The sequence below is a fragment of the Corythoichthys intestinalis genome, chromosome 11 (assembly GCF_030265065.1).
Source record: "Corythoichthys intestinalis isolate RoL2023-P3 chromosome 11, ASM3026506v1, whole genome shotgun sequence".
In the NCBI taxonomy this organism is placed as follows: domain Eukaryota; kingdom Metazoa; phylum Chordata; class Actinopteri; order Syngnathiformes; family Syngnathidae; genus Corythoichthys; species Corythoichthys intestinalis.
This window is the reverse complement of record NC_080405.1, coordinates 39848072-39867761: the sequence shown is the minus strand read 5'-3', so window position 1 is coordinate 39867761 and position 19690 is coordinate 39848072. Positions and strand designations below refer to the sequence as shown.

The following is a 19690-nucleotide window of genomic DNA, read 5'->3' as shown; positions in this document are numbered from 1 at the left end:
CAATGTTCAAACTGTACACAGTATGATAGTGACTTACAAAATTAATGGGCCACCCTGTTAAAGCAACAATAAGTGAACCACCTGGGATCTAAGGAGCTCAGGGAAAAATACAAACGTTCTCTGGCGTTCTCTGGCTATACATGTACATCATGTTAGGCTTTTTTTTTTAAGGGTATGAACTGAAATGAAAATTATTAGCCGAAACCGAAAGACGAAGAATGTGAGTAAACTAATATCTAAAAACCTAAACTAATTACTATTCAAAACATCTATTATACAGCTTTAAATTCATATACACAGTGAAGATAATTATTTGAACACCCTGCTATTTTGCAAGTTCTCCCACTTAGAAATCATGGAGGGGTTTGACATTTTCATCGTAGGTGCATGTCAACTGTGAGAGACATCATCTACAAAAAAAAAAATCCAGAAATCACAATGTATGATTTTTTTTAAGGATTTATATTTGTGTGATACAGCTGCAAATAAGTATTTGAACACCTGAAAAATGTATGTTAATATTTGGTACAGTAGCCTTTGTTTGCAATTACAGAGGTCAAACGTTTCCTGTAGTTTTTCACTAGGTTTGCACACACTGCAGGAGGGATCTTGGCCCACCGATCAGTCAGGTTTCTGAGCTGTCGGTGTGAAACACGGACTTTGAGCTCCCTGCAAAGGTTTTCTTTTGGGTTTAGGCCTGGAGACCAGCTAGGCCATGCTAGAACCTTGTTAAAGAGCCACTCCTTGGTTTTCCTGGCTTTGTGCTTCAGGTCATTTTCATGTTGGAAGACCAAGTAATGGCCTATTTTCAATGCTATGACTGAAGGAAGGAGGTTGTTCCCCAAAATCGCACAAAACAGGCCCCCAGTTATCCTCTCTTAAATACTGTGCACTCGTCCTGTCTCAAGTGCAGAAAAACAGCCCAAAGCATGATGCTACCACCCCCATGCTTCACAGAAGGGATGGTGTTCTTGAGATAGTACTCATCATTCTTCTTCCTCCAAACACGGTTAGAGTAATTATGACCAAAAAGTTATATTTTACTCTCGTCTGACCACAGAACTTGCTCCCATGACTCCTCTGGATCATCGAAATGGTCATATTCAAACTTAAGACGGGCCTTGACGTGTTGGTTTAAGCAGGGAAACTTTCCGTGTCATGTAAGATTTCAAACCATGGCATCTAGTGTATTACCAACAGTAATCTTGGAAACGGTGGTCCCAGCTCTTTTCAGGTCATTGACCAACTCCTGTCGTGTAGTTCTGGGCTGATTCGTCACCGTTCTTAGAATCATTGAGACCCCACAAGGTGATATCTTACATGGGGCTCCACTCCGACTGAGATTGATCGTCATGTTTAGCTTTTTCCATTTTCTAATGATTGCTCCAACAGTGGACATTTTTTCACCAAACTACTTGGCAGTTGCTCCGTAGCTCTTTCCAGTCTTGTGGAGGTGAACAATTTTGTGTCTGGTGTCTTTGGACACCTATTTGGTCTTGACCATGTTACAAGTTTGAGTCTTACTGATTGTATGGGTGGACATGTGTCTTTATGTTGTCATCAACCTCAAACAAGTGCATCTGATTTAGGATAATACATAGAGTGGAGGTGGAATTTTAACAGGCGGACTAACAGGTCTTTCAGGGTCAGAATTCTAGCTAATAGACAGGTGTTCAAATACTTATTTGCAGTTGTATCACACAAATATAAATCCTTAAAAAAAAAAATCATGTGAAAAAAATTAATGCGTTGTGATTTCTAGATTTTTCTTTTTAGATTCTCTCTCTCACATGCACCTACGATGAAAATTTCAGACTCCTTCATGATTTCTAAGTGGAAAGACTATCAAAATAGCAGGGTGTTCAAATACTTATTTTCTTTACTTTAATAACTAATATTAATGATTTTTTTAATGCTTAGTACATTAGTACATACTGTACATACATGTATATGACCTGCCGAATAGCTAATTCTACATCTTGACGTTTTTTTGTATGAAAAGTAGTTTCTCTCCTTTATCACACTGATATCTGTTCCTCCTCTCATTGAGAACATTAGCTGCAGCACTGTCTCTCACTGGTAAGGCTGCTTTCTTATTACCACATCATCCAAGTAATGCGCTTTATAACACAAAATACACAGGCTCTGAATTGAAGTCAGTGATACGTACGCTGACAGACTCCAAAATAGTTTTGTTTTCATCGTTTTTACTCTGTGGTCTGTCAGCTTATTTGCTTGGAAGATGTCGAGTGAGTGTAATGATTAGAGATGTACCAGGGGTACTTACAGTAGTATCTTCTTAGTTAGATGCTCAAAAGGGACATGAAGAGAGAACTACTTGTGGGAAGTGAATAAGTGTAAATAGCTGTGCCAAGCCAACATCTACTCTTAAAAGTATGAATGACTGCAGTGCCACATTTTACTTGGGACCAAAGTGATGGAATAACACAGTGCCTTTTGCATTGTTATTGTAAGATGGAATAAACATATGCTTGCCTGGTGTTGAGCCTTTGAACTGTGCAATCACTTCAGTGTGAAATGTGGTGGTGGGATAGGGGGGGTTGAATAAGAGCATATCTGATGAGTTTTTCTTTTCCACTCTCACTTTTGGCTGTGCCCAGTCACAAGGATTTACATTTTGATAGAGTTTAAATGCTGCGCCAAATCGCACTCAATATGACCCTTTCCCATCATAGGCCTAAAGCTGACTGATTTCAACCATGTCTCACGATCAGTAACCAACCATGACGATTTACCATCAATAAAACTTAAAAGGACTTTTCATTTTGTTGCAACCGCATTCCAAATAATAGAATTATGAAATAGGTTTTCTTTAGCGTTTTTGTTTGATACTCTGCTAAGCAAGTGTACCTGATTGTTGCACAAGTGTGGAATTTGGTGTGCAGGAATTGTTGCACAAGTGTGGAATTTGGTGTGCAGGAATATTATTTCTCTAAACAATTGACAAAACAATCCACACATTCATTAGAATAAATCTGAAAACACAATGTTGATTTGCTTTATATTTTAGTCACTGCAAGGAAACAGCTTTCTTGAGAACACAAAGTTACACCTTCAAAGAAGATATCCAGGCCCAGGGTGTAATTTTGGAATAATGATACTATCAACTTGTGTAACGTCACCTTGTTGGATGATTATACATTCATTCAATAAAGATATTTTTTAATCCTCAGCTAAATACGAATGTGTATTGACTGCAGTGCACTGTAAAATTTGAAGTGTACACATTGAAAACAGGTGAAAATTGTCAATTTCAAAGAAACTTGATCGGGGAAATATTGATTTACCAATGTTTGTTCGCTTACCTTTTGTAGCTTTTTGTAGAACGTGTCCCAGGTGCCCTGAGAGCTTTGTGTAGTCTATGTAATTTCTGACACACAATGGTCCTCACAGTGAGAGAGGCAGTCTAAGAGCCCGTTTTACAAATGAATTATTTCATTTCCAGTGATTGAACCCATGCCCTACTGCCCGCATGAGCAATTTAATATGTTGCTCGTTTGCTGCAAACAACATATTTGACGTTATTTCCTCTCTCTGTTGAACACAGCAGCAATTATTTTCTTTGGCTAGCCCTTTCATACTACCATTCACAGTTTTTGTGCCTGTCCATTCAGCTGTGCAGAAGAAGCTTGATTGTTAGATTTAACGCACTGCAGCCATTTCTCAGCCTGAAAGCTCGAGTCATTCATCTTGTAGAGTCCAGGTGAACACACACAATATAATGTGCACACTGACCCCAACAAAAAGTTTTTTCTCCAGTAAGGACTGCTGGAATGCTGATATAGCCAAGCTGAATATGAGGGACACTGAGGGCCAAAGAACAAAGTGTGTGACAAAGTTCTTTGATCAAATTAATCACAAATCGACTTAAATTACTTGGGTTTGTGGAAACAATCGTATTTGAGGGAGGGACTTATGATGAAATAATACTGCTCAAGAATTCCGAAGTTACATAAGGAAGATGACATGTAATTGCAATTTATTCCATGAGAAAAAGAGCTAAATGAAGGCAAAAAGATGATGGGAGCAAACAGGCTGAAGGCTACTTTACCTCTGGGTTCACCTCAGGTGCTCCTCTCGAGTTGGCTGTGACTTAGCAGCTCTGATATGTGAAGTGACTGTTTATTGGAGCTGGCAGAGAGGATGTGACAGCCCAATACAAGCACCAAAAGCATCATGGCAAACACCCTAGAAACAAAGAGAGCATAACAATCATCCTGGCATATCCAGGCTCATATAAACATGCATCACACTCATATTTTATCTCGTTACTATACTTGGTTTTAGGCTGTACTATTCAAGTGCTGTTTTATTTGGTTTATTTCACAAATACTTGATTTGATGACCTAAAATGTTTAGTGACACATTTAAATACAAATTGGAAATACCAGAGTTCTAAACAATATTACAGTGCGCTGGTGTCTTTTCTGGAGTGGAATTTAGAAAATACAAAATAAAATAAAAAAAGCAGTGGGTAATATTAGGGTTAGGGGTACCAAATTACTTTACACTTTAGGGGGCAGTTTACATGGCGACCCTGCGACACAAAGACGCAATGACTGAGTAGCGGAATGGCCTCGCGTGCACATGGTGTTGGCGAAGACGGAAGGCGAAGACGAAAAATTCTGAATCCTGCCTCTTAAGTGGAAGAATTCGATTGCGGGGGATTGAGGGGGACTTTCTCTGCATGGATATCAAAGGCTCCCGCGGCGCGAGACGGCGCCGATAACGTCAGCACTCGTACACATCACATTGGGCGTGCGCAGCGGTGCTACTAAACATTAAAAACAGCAAATATGGAGGAATGTCGGCTTTAATTTACTGTTTTAATAATATTTTTAAATTAAATATGTTGAATGTTTCCATTTTTGTGCCTTTTTGAACAAAAGAAAAATGCCATTGCTTCGAGTGGGCGGGCATATTTTTTTCCGGGTTGAAGAGCTTGGCATCATTCGCTGTCACCTTGTAAATCTGCACTGCCCCCTAGGGATTGGCATGAATACTACATCGTTTTCATGCCAAATTGCGACACTGTTCGAATGGAGGCCCATATGAATGCAAATTTGAAGTTTTTCGTATTCTCGGAAGGTCACCATGTAAACGGCCCCTAAGTCACCCAAAGGGGTTGCAGTCGCCCTGGTTATACAGTACATACACAAACAATAATGAGGAAATAGGAAAGTTGTGTGCTGCCAGTTATAGAAATTCAGTAATGAGCTAGATCAGAGTAAGATGTGATGACAAGTGATAAGTGGAATAACAAGTGGGCGGAAGCAATGGGGGAGCTGCTTTCATCCACAAATACTCATGAATTGACTGCTTTAATTCATTGCAGAATTACATGCATTTATTCACTACATTGGTTTGATAGCATCAAGAAGTCAAATACATGTTTCGTTTATGTCATTAGTTTTTTTTTTTTTTAGTTTCTGGATTAAGTCTACAAAACTTCAAAGCATTGTTAGGGTGTTGTTGGCAGTTTTCCAAGACAAGGGTGCATTTACAGGAAAAATAGATAAAAATCGAAAGCAACCTCTACAATCTACTATACAGAAACAAAAGATAAACAGTCATGGATCATTTCGCTTGTAACTGTTCTGATTATAATTATATATATCCCTAATTAACACAAGACAATTCTAGTTCTTCTTGGACACATTTCACAAAAGAGGATGATATACAGCACTTCATAGCTAGGACTAAGGCATGCATCATCTTTCATTAGTGAGCTTTGGCCCATTCCAAAACCCTTCATGGCAGGATGTAACATATCTATTCTGCAAACCTCATCTGGCAGGGAAAGCTTCTAAATCTTGTTATAAGCTCAGAGAGGATCGTGGCACACCATTTATAAACTCTGCATAGGAGCCCTGCGGATGGAAAAGGAATTACTCCTGCTTGCTATTGCCTCAGAAAAGAAAAAATCTAATTGTTATACTTTGCTATATTTTTTGCTTGTGTGCCATCTCTGGGCCAACTACAGAAAACATAAGTTGATTGATCCCAAAAGTGCCACAATTTTACACATTGACTTGCCTAAATATGTTGACATCAAATTGGAAATGCATGTGCGGTCTGTTGATAATGTACTACTCCCTATAATTGTGCGTAAGGCCCAGATGAAGAGCATAACAAACAGGCTTTGGCTGAAACCTCACCCACTCATAGTCGCAATGAGGGTCACATTTCTCTACCCTTGATTCCAATTTTTCTGCCTTAAAAAGAAAAACAAGGGCTGATGCACAAGTAGAGTTTCAAAGAGGAGCAGGACGTAACTGTACTGTACAATGCATATAAAGCACCATGCTATTTTCATATAAATCTTGCATTAATTAAGTGGTTATTCAAAGTTCTGTTAAACATGAAACTGGTATGCAATTTAATTGATTTATGGCTTGGCAATGCTGCCCTTCAGTGGCAGCTGACGAGAATCACTTTTAAGGAGACAACATAAAGATGAGAACCAGACAGCGATGCAATGACAGGCTGAAGAAAATGAACCACAATACATTTACTCCAGAGACTGTAGCATTCTTAAAGTAATCAATTCCATGTTGAGAACATATCCCACAAGGAGATGGACATGGAATGGCCTTTCATCCCCAATCATCATATCCCTATTTTTTTTCCCAACGCACAATTACTCAGTGTCGGCTGTGTAAGTTGTTTCATGGTTCAGTCCAAATGACATAAATATTTTGCATCAGTTTTCAGACGAGTAACCCATAGTGGTGATCCATCATGGGCCAAACGTGAGTTCTTCTTTATTCATTGTTTTTTATGTCATGAATGGATTGATGTGCAGTGCCTTTCATTTCCAAAATAAATCTGACCAGAACAAAGCTCTCTTGTAGTTGTTTTTTAAAAAAAAAAAGTGCAATTTATCACGTTAAAACAGTGATTCCTAATCAAGAAGTCATGGGAATTCATCAATGGTGCTTTAACGAATTGCTTTTTGAAAAATAACAATACTAATAATAATACTCTAATTAAACTGTACAGTGTGGTGATAGGTGCATCTCATATAATAAAAAAAAAAAAAAAACAGTGGAAAAAGTTCAATGTTTAAAAAAAAATAAAACTCATAAATTATATTGAATAATTACACATAGATTGAAATGGCGAGCACGTCCACCTCTTAAATGGTTGGCGGCTGCTACAGATCACATAGCCTTGATTGTACAGGGTGTTCCAAAATGTTTGACCCCATTTCGTAGGCCAATAATTTGACAATTTTCGTTGGAATTACCTCAAAATTTCACAGCTTGTGTGGAAACGTTTCAAGATTTTGTGTGTAACTTTTGGCATTTCTATCTTTTCAGGTTAAGGATTGTCGTCCACTTCTAAAGAAAAGGCATTTTTATGTGTCAGATTATGCTCGGACTCAGTCACCAAAGACAGTGCAGCGTGGCTTCTTCACAAGTTTTGGAAAGAAGGCACCAACTAAACAACAAAACAGAATTACAGCTACACTGGAAACTGTTACCGAAGACATGCTACAGTAAGTTGGCACAACCTCGAATACCAACTCATGTTGAACATTTATGAAAATCTGTCATAGAACATACAAATATTTGTACTTTTCTTTGTAAATTTAACCAATAAAACTTATGACCTTCAACATAACGTGTATTTAGTTTCATTAAGATACATCAAGTAGTTTCCGAGATATGGGCATTTAGAATGGGGTCAACCATTTTGGAACATCCTGTAGATCAGACATGTCCAAAGTCTGGCCCGGGGGCCAAATGCGGCCCGTTGTCAAATTTCATTCGGCCCCCAGCCTCTGTTATAAAATTAATAACGTCTGGCCCGCACACAGACTTGATAAATTGGTCAGCAGTACTGCTACCAGCATATGAAGTAGCTTACACACTAAATGCTGCTCCTCATTTACCCACTAAAAGGCAGCAGCACTCTGAGCAACATCACCCAGTGTGACCCTCTACTTCCAATTTTCTGAAATGGCGACAATCAACATGAAAAAGTAAGTCGACTGCGACGGCCGACGCTTCAAGGACAGGTGTAAATTGGACTATTTCTTCACTAAAATACACAACAACTGTATCTGCCTCATTTACAAAAAAGGCAGTCGCTGTTTTTAAAGAGTTCAATGTGAGGCGATATTACTAAACAAGACACGCTGACAAGCACGACAAGATTATAGGGAAGATATGCAAAGATAAATTGAAAAACTTCACAACAGCATTATTTTGCAAGAGCCCGAGAGTCGAAAGAGAACGCCACAAAGGCTAGTTGCGAGATTGTTAAAATTATTAATTAATATAAATAATAAAGCAAATGTAACAACCAGAATGGCTTGCTAAAATTTGCTTAAATATATTGTTCTACGTAAAGGACGTCAGCCAAGGTCAGCCCCCCACATTTTTACTGCACCAAATCTGGTCCCCTTTGCAAAACGTTTGGACACCCCTGCTGTACATAGATGCCCTGATGTTTTTAGTTGTTTTAATCATCTATTAATTGTCCTTTATGTTAAATCACATGTGAATGGTCATGTCTTGCGTTACTGTTCTTCTCTCTCTGCAAATGAAGTTCCTAACAAATGAATAAAGTAAATTCAGGCATTGTTTCTTGTAATTCAGAGGAGAATGATTTACAGCTCATGAAATTCCAGATTCCATTGTCTCAAAAAATTTGAATATTCTGGGATGGTTAAATATTACAACTGATAGTGTCACATCCAAATCAGATAAACAACTCAAAGCAGCTCCAAAGGTTCCCTGAGTTTAGAAACTCTCTGTATCAGTTTACTAATCATGGGGAGGGTAACCCACAAAAGTTCTTTGCTAAAAAAGCTACTCCAGCGTGCTGACACTCAATGAATAGAAAATAGAGAATGAATGTTGTTGCTGATCATTTTTTTTCACGTCACAATAACAGCCTGTCAAATCTCACCATCTAAAGTTACAAAGTCGCTTTGGAATTTTGTTCCACACAGTGTACAGTATTTAGAATTTTGGGTGGTTTAGATTTTCTTTTGAAATGCAATTTTGATGTGGCTAAATTACCTGTAAAATTGTCGAAATTTTATCAGCAAGCTCTGTTAGCTAGGAAATTGTGTCATGTACATAACTTTTCACCACATAATGAAATCATTTGGAATAGTAACAATAAAAATGTTACTATTCGGTGCAAAACACTTTACAATGAAGGTTGGATGGATAGGGGTATAATTTATATATCAGATTTGTTTGATAGTAAGGGTAATGTTACATACATATGAACATTTATGAAGGAGAAATTGTTTCCCGTAAAATTCAAAGAATTCAATTCTGTTGTGAAGGCTATCCCTCAAGGTATACTTGAGTTGATGAACGCTACCTTACATATCAAATAAATGAGGTTAAAATCCCGTCCCTCACAATTGGAGGAATTGTTATTCTAGATAAAAAATGTACGAACAAGCATATTAGAAATACTCCACATAGTTATAACAAAATTTATCCTCAAGGGAATTATTTTTGGAATTCACTTTTCGATGTGGTTAACTGGCGTAAAGCTTGGTTGTGCCCCTTTCAATTTTGCATTTCAAATAAAATAAAAGAACTCCAATTCAAAAAAACTTCACAATATCTATCCCTGCAGTGGAATGATTGCCAAGTTCATGGACAATGATGACAAATGCACTTTCTGTAAATCTGAACCAGATACTAGTATACATCTTTTTTTCTCTTGTCCTGTGATAGCTGCATTTTGGAGATTTGGGGTGAAAAAACTAAACATACAGTTGTCATTGAACAACAGGTGATAATTGTTGTATTTAGGTCTGATGTTAAAATATTATCTTTTGTAGTTAATTTGATGTTGCTGCTTGGTAAATTTTACCTGCACAAGGTGAGAATTTTGAGGTACATGCCATATTTCCGGCTATTTCTTTTGGAATTTAATTCTTACATACACTGAAGCTCACAAAGAACAAGAAGAGTATCTGTACACTTCAGTATCTCAGGGATTTGTTTTGGATCTGCTCTTAGTGTTGTGTATATTTTCTTTTGTTCTTTATAAGTGTGACTATTGAAGTGCCTTATATTTTGAAAGACTTCTGCCACGTATGGTACAGTATGTACAAGGTGCCTGCTTTGTGGTTTATATTTTTTTAATATGTATGTTTTATGTTTCTCTGCATTGCACAGTTTTGTATTTGTTGTGCTGTTGTATTTGTGTGATTGTTTGAATAAAAACAAAATAAAACATCTAAAGCAGACATGCCCAAAGTCCGGCCCAGGCGCCAAATGCGGCCCTTGGTCAAATTTCATCCGGCCCCCAGCCTCTGTCATAAAATCAATAACGTCTGGCCTGCACATAGACTTAATAAATTGGTCAGCAGTAATGCTACCAGCATATGAAGCAGATTACACACTAAATGCTGCTCCTCATTTACCCACTAAAAGGCAGCAGCACTCTAAGCATTATTACCCCATGTGACCCTTGACTTCCAATTTTCTAAAATGGATAGGTGGAAATTGGACTATTTCTTCACTAAAAAATACGCAACAACTGTGTCTGCCTCATTTGCAAAGAGACAGTCACTGTTTTTAAAGAGTTCAATTTGAGGTGATATTATCAAACAAGAAACACTGACATGTACGACAAGATAAGAGGGAAGATACGTGCGAGAAAGTGAAGCAACTTGAAGCTAGTTTAATTTAACAGCAGCAGTATTTCACAAGAGCCCGAGAGAACACCACAAAGGCTAGTTGTGAGATTGTTGAAATTTTTCATTTAAAACAATAATAAAGCAAATGTGAGACAAGGAATGGCTTGCTAAAATTTGCTTAAAAATATTGTTCTACGTAAAGAACGTCAGCCGAGGTCGGCCCCCCACATTTTTACCACACCAAATCTGGCCCCCTTTACAAAAAGTTTGGACACCCCTGATCTAAAGTTATCACAATAGTCCCAAACGTTGCAGTAACACAATCTGTCCATCTGATGTCGCCCCATCACTGGCTCAGACAAACTCAGCATTTCAAGCTCTGCTCTGATCTATTGACCAATCAGATATTAGATGGGCGGGTCCTCTAATGTCACTACAGACACTGGAAGCAATCCGCACTGACCTGTCGCCGCCGCCGCAGCAGCAGCATCTATGAGTTGCCACGTAAATAAATAGCAGCGGCTGATTATGCCGAGTTAAAGAGCATCTGACTCGCGCCCCGTCCAATAATGGCACACGATGCTCTACCCGTGGACGATTTCACGGGCAAAACGATGTCCAGAGGCGAGCCATGTACATGCAGCGCCAACTGCTGGAGTCGGAGCGGCAGTGTTGTCTTCCTTGGATTATTTCTAATGTCACTCTTACTGCATGCGGTAACCCTTGTCTGCTACTTGGACCTGCGCTCTGAGATCAAAAGGGAAATAATCCACCAGAAACGAGACTCTATGTTGTCACTAGCTGGGAGTGACACAGACAACACGATGTCTGCGGTATTCCCGCCCGACCCCCCGCGGTTCGACCCCGGCAGCAGCCGCTCCTCAGATGATCTCGAGGTAAATAATGGCAAGCAGAAGTAATAAAAAAGCAACGCCATACAGAAGCAATTTATACATACAGTAGTTAATATGTCTCATGTGGGAACGGTTTGATAGCATGTTTGATGATAACTGTTTGTTTCGAATTTTAAAAAGTTGTGTGCATGCTTAAATCACTCGGTGAGACATTATTTCGAGTAAGTGGGGCTTTAAAACACCTTGCACATATGACAATTTGTCCTTTGATGGCATTGACAAAAGGTTACAGTTATAGGGTGCAGCAATGAACCTTTGAGTCAGGTTATGTCTCTCAGTTTGCTCAAGATGGCACTTATTCATGCACATAACGTGAAACTACAGTGAAACCTTCCAAATCAAACACCAGCCATTATATCAAGGCAAAAAAAAAAAAAGTTGTCCATATAATTTAAACACTATCAGCTGCAGTGGCAAACTGTCACTGTCTAACATAATCATTGACAGGCATATATACTTGTATGTACAGAATATATTTTCTAGGACTGGCTAGCAACTGGTTAAGGGTGTACCCTACCCTGCATCCTGCCAGTTGTCAGCTGGGATAAGCTCCAGCACCCCCGCGATCCTCGTGAAGATAAGCAGTTAAGAAGATGAATGAATGAATATATTTTGCCCACTGAAAGGGGAAAAATAACTGTGTACCCTTTTTATATAAGGAAAGGCATAGGGAATGTGTGATTAAAATACAGGCACAAATAATGTTTGACAGAGAATGTTTAAAATAGGGCTGTCAAAATTATCGCATTAACGGGCGGTAATTTATTTTTTTCTAATTAATCACGTTAAAATATTTGAGGCATTTAACGCACATGCCCCACTCAAACAGATTAAAATGACAGCACAGTGTCATGTCCACTTGTTACTTTTGTTTTTTGGTGTTTTGTCGCCCTCTGCTGGCGCTTGGGTGCGACTGATTTTATGGGTTTCTGCATCATGAGCATTGTGTAATTATTGACATCAACTATGGCGAGCAACTAGTTTATTTTTTGATTGAAAATTTTACGAATTTTATGAAAATGAAAACATTAAGAGGGGTTTTAATATAAAATTTCTATAACTTGTACAAACATTTATCTTTTAAGAACTACAAGTCTATCTATCCATGGCTCGCTTTAACAGAATGTTAATGTTAATGCCATCTTGTTGATTTATTGTTATAATAAACAAATACAGTACTTATGTACAGTATGTTGAATGTATATATCCGTCTTATCTTTCCATTCCAACAATAATTTACAGAAAATTATGGCATATTTTATAGATAGTTTGAATTGCGATTAATTACGATTAATTAATTTTTAAGCTGTGATTAACTCGATTAAAAATTTAAATCGTTTGACAGCCCTAGTTTAAAATAATGTTTCATGAAGCCTGAATAGGAAAGCATTTTGACATTTGTTTCTTTCTTTCTGTATCTACTGTGACATTGATATTGAACATTGTTACACATGATACACATTATCAACACTCTTAAAATTTGCCTTCAGGCTAGTTTTAATCTTTGATTTCATTAAGATTTCGGTTACAATTGGGCTCAAATCCAAAATCGTCGCTGGGGTGTTCAACATTATTGGCTTTGTGGTTGCTAAGTCCAGTCTCTCTTATGCTGCTTTCAACGCTCCTCCCTAACTAAATGGATTGATACACAAGCCGTTAGTTGGGTTTGCAATGAAGGTGAAGTCAAAAGATAGGAGCAGGTGGTCAACCAAGTAAACATATCACCTATGAGCAGGTGGGGTGCCTAAGGCTTGATGAGCATTCTGTTGCACTTAAATGGGCCACTTGGGACTTAAGCCTCACCTTACATTTTGTTTATAAGGAGCAATCAATTTAATGTTGGTTTTATTTATTTAATTTTACTGTACAAGGCTCATCAGATCAATTTCAAACCGGTCTTTAAATATACCGTCCCAATAAAATGGCATCAGTGACTCACATATTGTTATGTGACTATGTGTGCCTGCATGTTGCACCGTATCACTTTGTTTTTTGACCATAACAAGATAGAGTTACAGTCAAGCAAGAAGCAGGTTACTATTGAAAAAGGATGTGGGCAAGAATTAAAGCAAGGCATTGAGGCAACAGTGACTGCAAGTGTTGCCAATTCATGCTCAGGTAAATTATAAATTGAGTTAAGTATTATAGCTCTAAAATGAAAAAATAAAAAAGTAATCTTCATTTGTTTGGCTTGGCAGCAACCATCTGGGTCTTACTTGATTAAAACCTACTGTATAAATGTATTTATAATCAGTGTGAAACATGTACATTTAGACTGGCTGCAATCTGCCACATAATGGCATAGCGCAACTGCAGTTTACAGTAACTAAGAAAACCAGTGGCACAATGATCAGCAATTCATTAAAACTGTTGATAATCTACAGACAGAGATGGGCGATAGGAACTGTGGTTGTACGCTTGTCGGTGCTTATGGTCACAGCAATCCCCAAACCTGTTGGTGGATATCAGCGACAAGGGAGGCAGTCAAGCTGAAGCAAGAGACCTATTGGGCCTTTTTTGCATGTGGGACTCAAGGCAGCTAAAGGCTGAGTAAAACACAACTTTGGTGGTCACTGAGGCAACACAGTTACGGGAGGAATTTAGTGAGTCATTGAGAATTAGATGGCGGATGGCTTTTCAGAAACTTCTGGCATCTCAGGAGAGGAAAGCAGTGTACAGTCAACACTGTCTAGGAATGTCCCGATCGCATATTTTTGCACCAGAGTCCGAGTCCGTGTAACCTGATTTTGAGAATCTGCCAATACTGAGTCCCAATCTGATACCGGAAGAAAAAAAAAAGGTTTTAAACATGTTACCTTCCTACCATGCCGCCTTCATAATGTGAAATATTTTTAAACAAGCATGACGTAGAAAAATGCTTGTCTTTATTAAATGCTTAATTGAGTGAATCCACTCACTTACACAATGAGTTGGCATAGCACATTACACTAGTGTTTAACAAGCTAAACGATGAGTGACAGATGTGCACCTTTGATGGTAGAGCTACCAAGCTTCTCTGGAAAGATCAAAGCTACACCCCTGTCAATCATCGTTAACTTTAAATTGCTAACTCCAGGGCACTGCTGACCAAGAAAAGCAGCAGGAGGGAGAGTGAGAGCTGGATGTACGAGCATGAAGCAGAAAAACATCAATATATTTTTTAAATTATGATCATATCGGGACATCCCTAACACTGTCTATAGTGGGGATGGGGTACTGCAGACCTCGACTCTGGAATTTGGGAGTCATTGAGCCGAATACTTCGAAGACCTCCTCAGTTCCACAAACACGCATTCTCATGAGGAAGATGAGTGTGGGCATGTGGATGCAGGCTCTCCAATCTCTGGGGTAGAAGTCATCGAAGTGGTCAACAGTCAGCCCTTGGTGGTAGATGAGATGGACTTCCTAAAGGCTCTGGATGTTGTGGGACTGTGCTGGTTGACAAGCCTCAGCAACATTACATGGACATTGGGGACGGTGTGTCTGAATCGGCAGATGGGGCTGGTGGTTCACCTTTTGAAGGCGTGGGACCGTAAGGTGTGTTCCAATTACACAGGGATTACACTCCTCAGCCTCCCCTATTCAGGGGCACTGGAGAGGATGTTCATTTGGAAAGTGAAATATATGTATTCAGGAGGAGCAGAATAAATTTTGTTATGGCCTTGGAATAGTTTTTGCACTGTATGATTAGGAATTAAAACGTCACTAGGTCTTCAAGGGTGTTTGGGAGTCCTACCATGTTTCTCAGGGAGTCCTTACGGGTGTTCTCCAAGTGTATGACATATCAGATGCCCTGATGCAGGGTATTTGACCCCTGTACAACTGATGTCAGAGTTTGGTCAGCATTAATGCCAGTAAGTTGTTTTTATTTAAAATTAAATATATAGTATTATAAAGGGTAAACCCCCCCTTCCATAAAAAAAAATAAAAATAAAATAAAATAAAAAAAAGGGAACTTTTTAACACTCCGTACTACGTACGTAAAACATGCCTTTTAAGAACAAATTATGGAATTTAATTTGTTTTCAAAATTAAGTCCTTCAAAATGTATCCTCCTGTACGAATGGATTCTTGAAATCTGCTGTGGACCACTGTTGAAAAAAAACGGGAATTTTTGAAGTGCGGACATCAGCAAGTGGCAGCACTGCAGGACGGTGACTTTAAACTCTCTGCAATTTTAGCATCCATAGTGAATTCAGGATGAAATTCACAGTATCCCAGCTGAGATGTTATAACGGTCATTGAGGAATCTCAACTGTAGATTTCAATTTTTTTTTTTTTTTTTGGGGGGGGGGGTGACCCTGTATATCTAATACCACATAATACTTTCAGTAATAAAGACAGTTTGGAAGAAAAAGTCAGCAAGTGGGTGAATTTGTCCACCGTACGCTTATGCTGTATTTAACAGCCCAGGGTTGAATAGACATTTGACTGGAGTTTTGACTGACAATGGGGAATATTAAATACCAACTATTGTTCAATAACTATTGTTTTTAAGAAGCTGAAAGAATATCTGAATGTTATAAAGCCGTCCTTAAATGCCAGTGCCAACTACAGTACAGTACAGTATGCCAATGGCAACTACAGTACACATTGGGTAAATTCATGTCAATGTGGGTGTTTGTTTTCTAACATTTTCCTTAAAGAAAACATAAACCACAAAACAGACTATTCAATGAGTCTCCCGCGTCCTTCGCTATATCTATTTTAGATGCTAGCGATTTCCCTGACTGAATCCGAGGAGATGGTCTTGGTATTCAGACCAGATGGTGATGCTTCATGAGGTGAAAGACTGTGTCCCAGCTGTAAATATTTAACCGTGCTATGATGCTGTTCCCTCCAGATGTCTGCATTAAACAACTCTGATTACACATCCCACAGTTTACATAGTTGGAGAAACAGGAGCATGTGGAGTTTGGACACAGCTGCCGCACTTGTTAGCTTTTGAGATTTTTCCTTTGAAGACTTTTTTTGGACGTTGAAACGTTTTTCATTGAAATTTTCACTTACTGCAAGTCTTTGTCAAAGGCACTTTAGTATCATCTTAACAATTTAAAGTGTACAACAATGTGCAACAAAGGATAGAAAATACCTATTAAACGGAAATATACATAACATTTGCAAAACTGGAGTATATTTAAAAACATACAGTACATACCAGAGATTATCCATGTTGGATTTTACTCTGTTTGGAAGTGCTTTGTGATCGACTAGAATTAAGTTTTGAGTGGACCCCACCTCATGTTTACTGTCATCTGAGAACAGCTGTCATTTACCCACGACCTTATTCAGAACAAACAGTACTGGAAAATGGATAGTTAGGATTCACATTATAAGCAGTGGTATGGCACTTTTTGGCTAGCAATATACAGTATATCAAACTTTGGATGAATAGTTAGCACGTCCCCTTTCCACCAATAGCTCTGAGGGTTATTTCATTGCTTAAACCACAAATCACAAAAGAGTTGGTATAGTGTACCCAACTGGCTCATCAAGACTGATCAAGAATCTGATACAGATGGAGACTCTATGAGCTATACTGTAATAATTTTCACATCACTTATCTAACAAGCCATGAAAAAGTATACATCACCGTTTACAAATTATTATCAATATTCTATTACTACTAGCTACTTCGCGCTACAAACTTCGTGCCCTTAGTCCATCGCGGATTTTTTTTTCCAAGTTAAAAATAAATAAATAAATAAATAAATGCAGTATTTTATAGCGCTGTCCCGATCCGATCACGTAGTCTCTCACTCTCCCTCTTGCTGCTTTTCTTGGTCAGGCAGTGCACTGGAGTTGCTTGTTAAAGTTAATGACGATTGACAGGCATTAAGGTCTGATCTTGCCAGAGGCGTGTGGAGGCCGAAACTTCAAGGCGCCACATGTGTCAATCATAATTTCGCTTGTTAAACATTCGCTGTGGCAACTCATTGTGTGTAAGTGAGCAGCATGAATGGATTTGAGTGGACTCACTCAATGAAAGATTTTATAGAGACAAAAAATGTTCGATGTTATTCTTGTTTAAAAATAATTCGGTGTGACAGTAACATGTTGAAAACTTTATAATCATATCATCGTAATCATAATTATTACATTTGAAGTGCTTAAAAAACATGTATTAAAAGTATGCATGTATACATTGTTTTTTCTTTTTACTTATACTTGAAAAAAGTGAAAAAACGTCTTATATGTATCTCTTTCCAATGCTAAATCTGAATAAATACATTGAACACACACAATATATATAATTTTTAAAATATATATTTTTGCGCTACTTCGCGGTTTTTAACTTAACGCGGGGGGTTCTGGTCTTCATTAACCGGTGAAAAATGAGTGATCACTGTATTCCACAGTTACGTCCACTTTATTCGATTTAAGATCCTCAAACAAATATACATATAAGACAGAAATAACTCAAGTTAACATAAAATGCCTTATTTTTTTCATTGTTGATTTTATTTTTCAAAGGATAACATACAGTACTTCAAAGCTATTGAGAACTGTGTGTAATAAAGTAAATGCCCCCTGAACCTAATAACTGGTTGGGCCAACCTCCACAACAACTGAAATCAAGCATTTTCTAAACTGGTGAGTTTTCATATCTCTGAGGAGATGCAGTAATTTTGCTCACTTTTCATTGGACTATTATTTTAATTCAAGAACACCAGAGGGTTATTGAGCATGACTGGCCTTGTCATGAGACACAATTTCAAACAGATTCAAATCTGTACTTTTACTAAGCCACTCAAAAACCTATTTTTGTTGTTTTTAAGCCATTAAGAAGTTGACTTGTGTTTTAGATCATCCTGCAGCAGAACCTAAGTGCATGTCAGCTATCGTATAGAATTGTAGTAAAGCAACTTCAGATTACCACACTACTACCACCACCACGACCACCTTTGACTTAGTTTTTCTCGAATGTTAAAAGACAAACCTTCAAAAATATTGAATTTTTATCTAGTCAGTCCATTGAATAGTTACCCTAAGGCAGGGGTGTCCAAACTTTTTGCAAAGGGGGCCAGATTTGGTGTGGTAAAAAATGTGGGGGGCCGACCTTGGCTGACGTCCTTTACACGGAACAATATATTTAAGCAAATTTGAGCAAGCCATTCTCTGTGTCACATTTGCTTTATTAATTTTTTTTTTTTAATTAATAATTTCAACAATCTCGCAACTCGCGTTCTTTTTCGACTCTCGGGCTCAGCTACTGCTGCTGTGAAATTAAACTAGCTTTAAAAGTTGCTTTAATTTCTCGCCGCGTATCTTCCCTGTAATCTTGTTGTACATGTCAGGGTGTCTTGTTTGTTTCTTGTTGCGTATTTTATTGAAGAAATAGTCCAATTTCCACCTATCCTTGAAGCGTCAGCCGTCACAGTCAAGTTTTGTTGTTGTTGATTGTCGCCATTTTAGAAAATTGGAAGTCAAGGATCACACGGGGTAATGTTGCTTAGAGTGCTGCTGCCTTTTAGTGGGTAAATGAGGAGCAGAATTTAGTGTATAAGCTACTTCATATGCTGGTAGCAGTACTGCTGACCAATTGATTAAGTCTGTGTGCGGGCCAGATGTTACTGATCTTATGACAGAGGCTGGGGGCCGGATGAAATATGACCACGGGCCACATTTGGCCCCCGGGCCGCACTTTGGAAATGCCTGCCCTAAGGTCTTCAGATAATTTGTCATAGAACAAGGGCCATTATTTTTTTTTTGTCAGCTGTACTTTTCACCGCATCATATGTTTACTTTGGTTGTCTTTATCTGATATTTAAATTTGTTTAATGATAATGTAGGGGTACTTTTTTAGGTGTTTTTGAAGGAAGCAAATACATTTTTGCATATCAGGCTTGTATTTTTATTTCATTGGATCATTCCATGCAAACAGAATCCGATAAGTCTATTTTGACAGGAAAAGTTGGCGTCACTCCGATTTTTAATAAAGCCCTTTTTATCTTTTGATCATGTGAAAAACATTACACACATGACCCAATCAGTTGATTCATCATGAAAGCAGATGATTTTGGTCCTATGATCTCATTACAAGTACGAGCACCATACTCCCCTCAACGTACCCAGGTAATATACCCTCTGGTAATGATGTAAATCCCAGCTGTCCAACAGAAAGACCCGATTC

At 38.3% G+C, this 19690-nt stretch overlaps 1 protein-coding gene and 1 long non-coding RNA gene across 3 annotated transcripts in view; one reads left to right on the top strand and one right to left on the bottom strand.

Moving 5' to 3' along the window:
- Positions 1-3454: 3454 nt before the first annotated feature.
- The window catches only part of LOC130924317 (uncharacterized), a 46312-nt gene continuing 30076 nt past the window's right edge, over positions 3455-19690 (bottom strand). The window contains exons 4-5 of the long non-coding RNA XR_009064856.1: positions 4073-4209; positions 3455-3827 (exon numbers count right to left, since the gene is read on the bottom strand). This is a non-coding gene — a long non-coding RNA (uncharacterized LOC130924317). The remainder of the gene's footprint in view (positions 3828-4072; positions 4210-19690) is intronic.
- eda (ectodysplasin A) overlaps positions 11107-19690 on the top strand; it is a 28531-nt gene continuing 19947 nt past the window's right edge. For both annotated transcript variants that reach the window (XM_057850781.1, XM_057850780.1), the window contains exon 1: positions 11107-11538. In XM_057850781.1, coding sequence (XP_057706764.1) covers positions 11212-11538 — 327 coding nt within the window. In that variant the 5' untranslated portion in view covers positions 11107-11211. The remainder of the gene's footprint in view (positions 11539-19690) is intronic.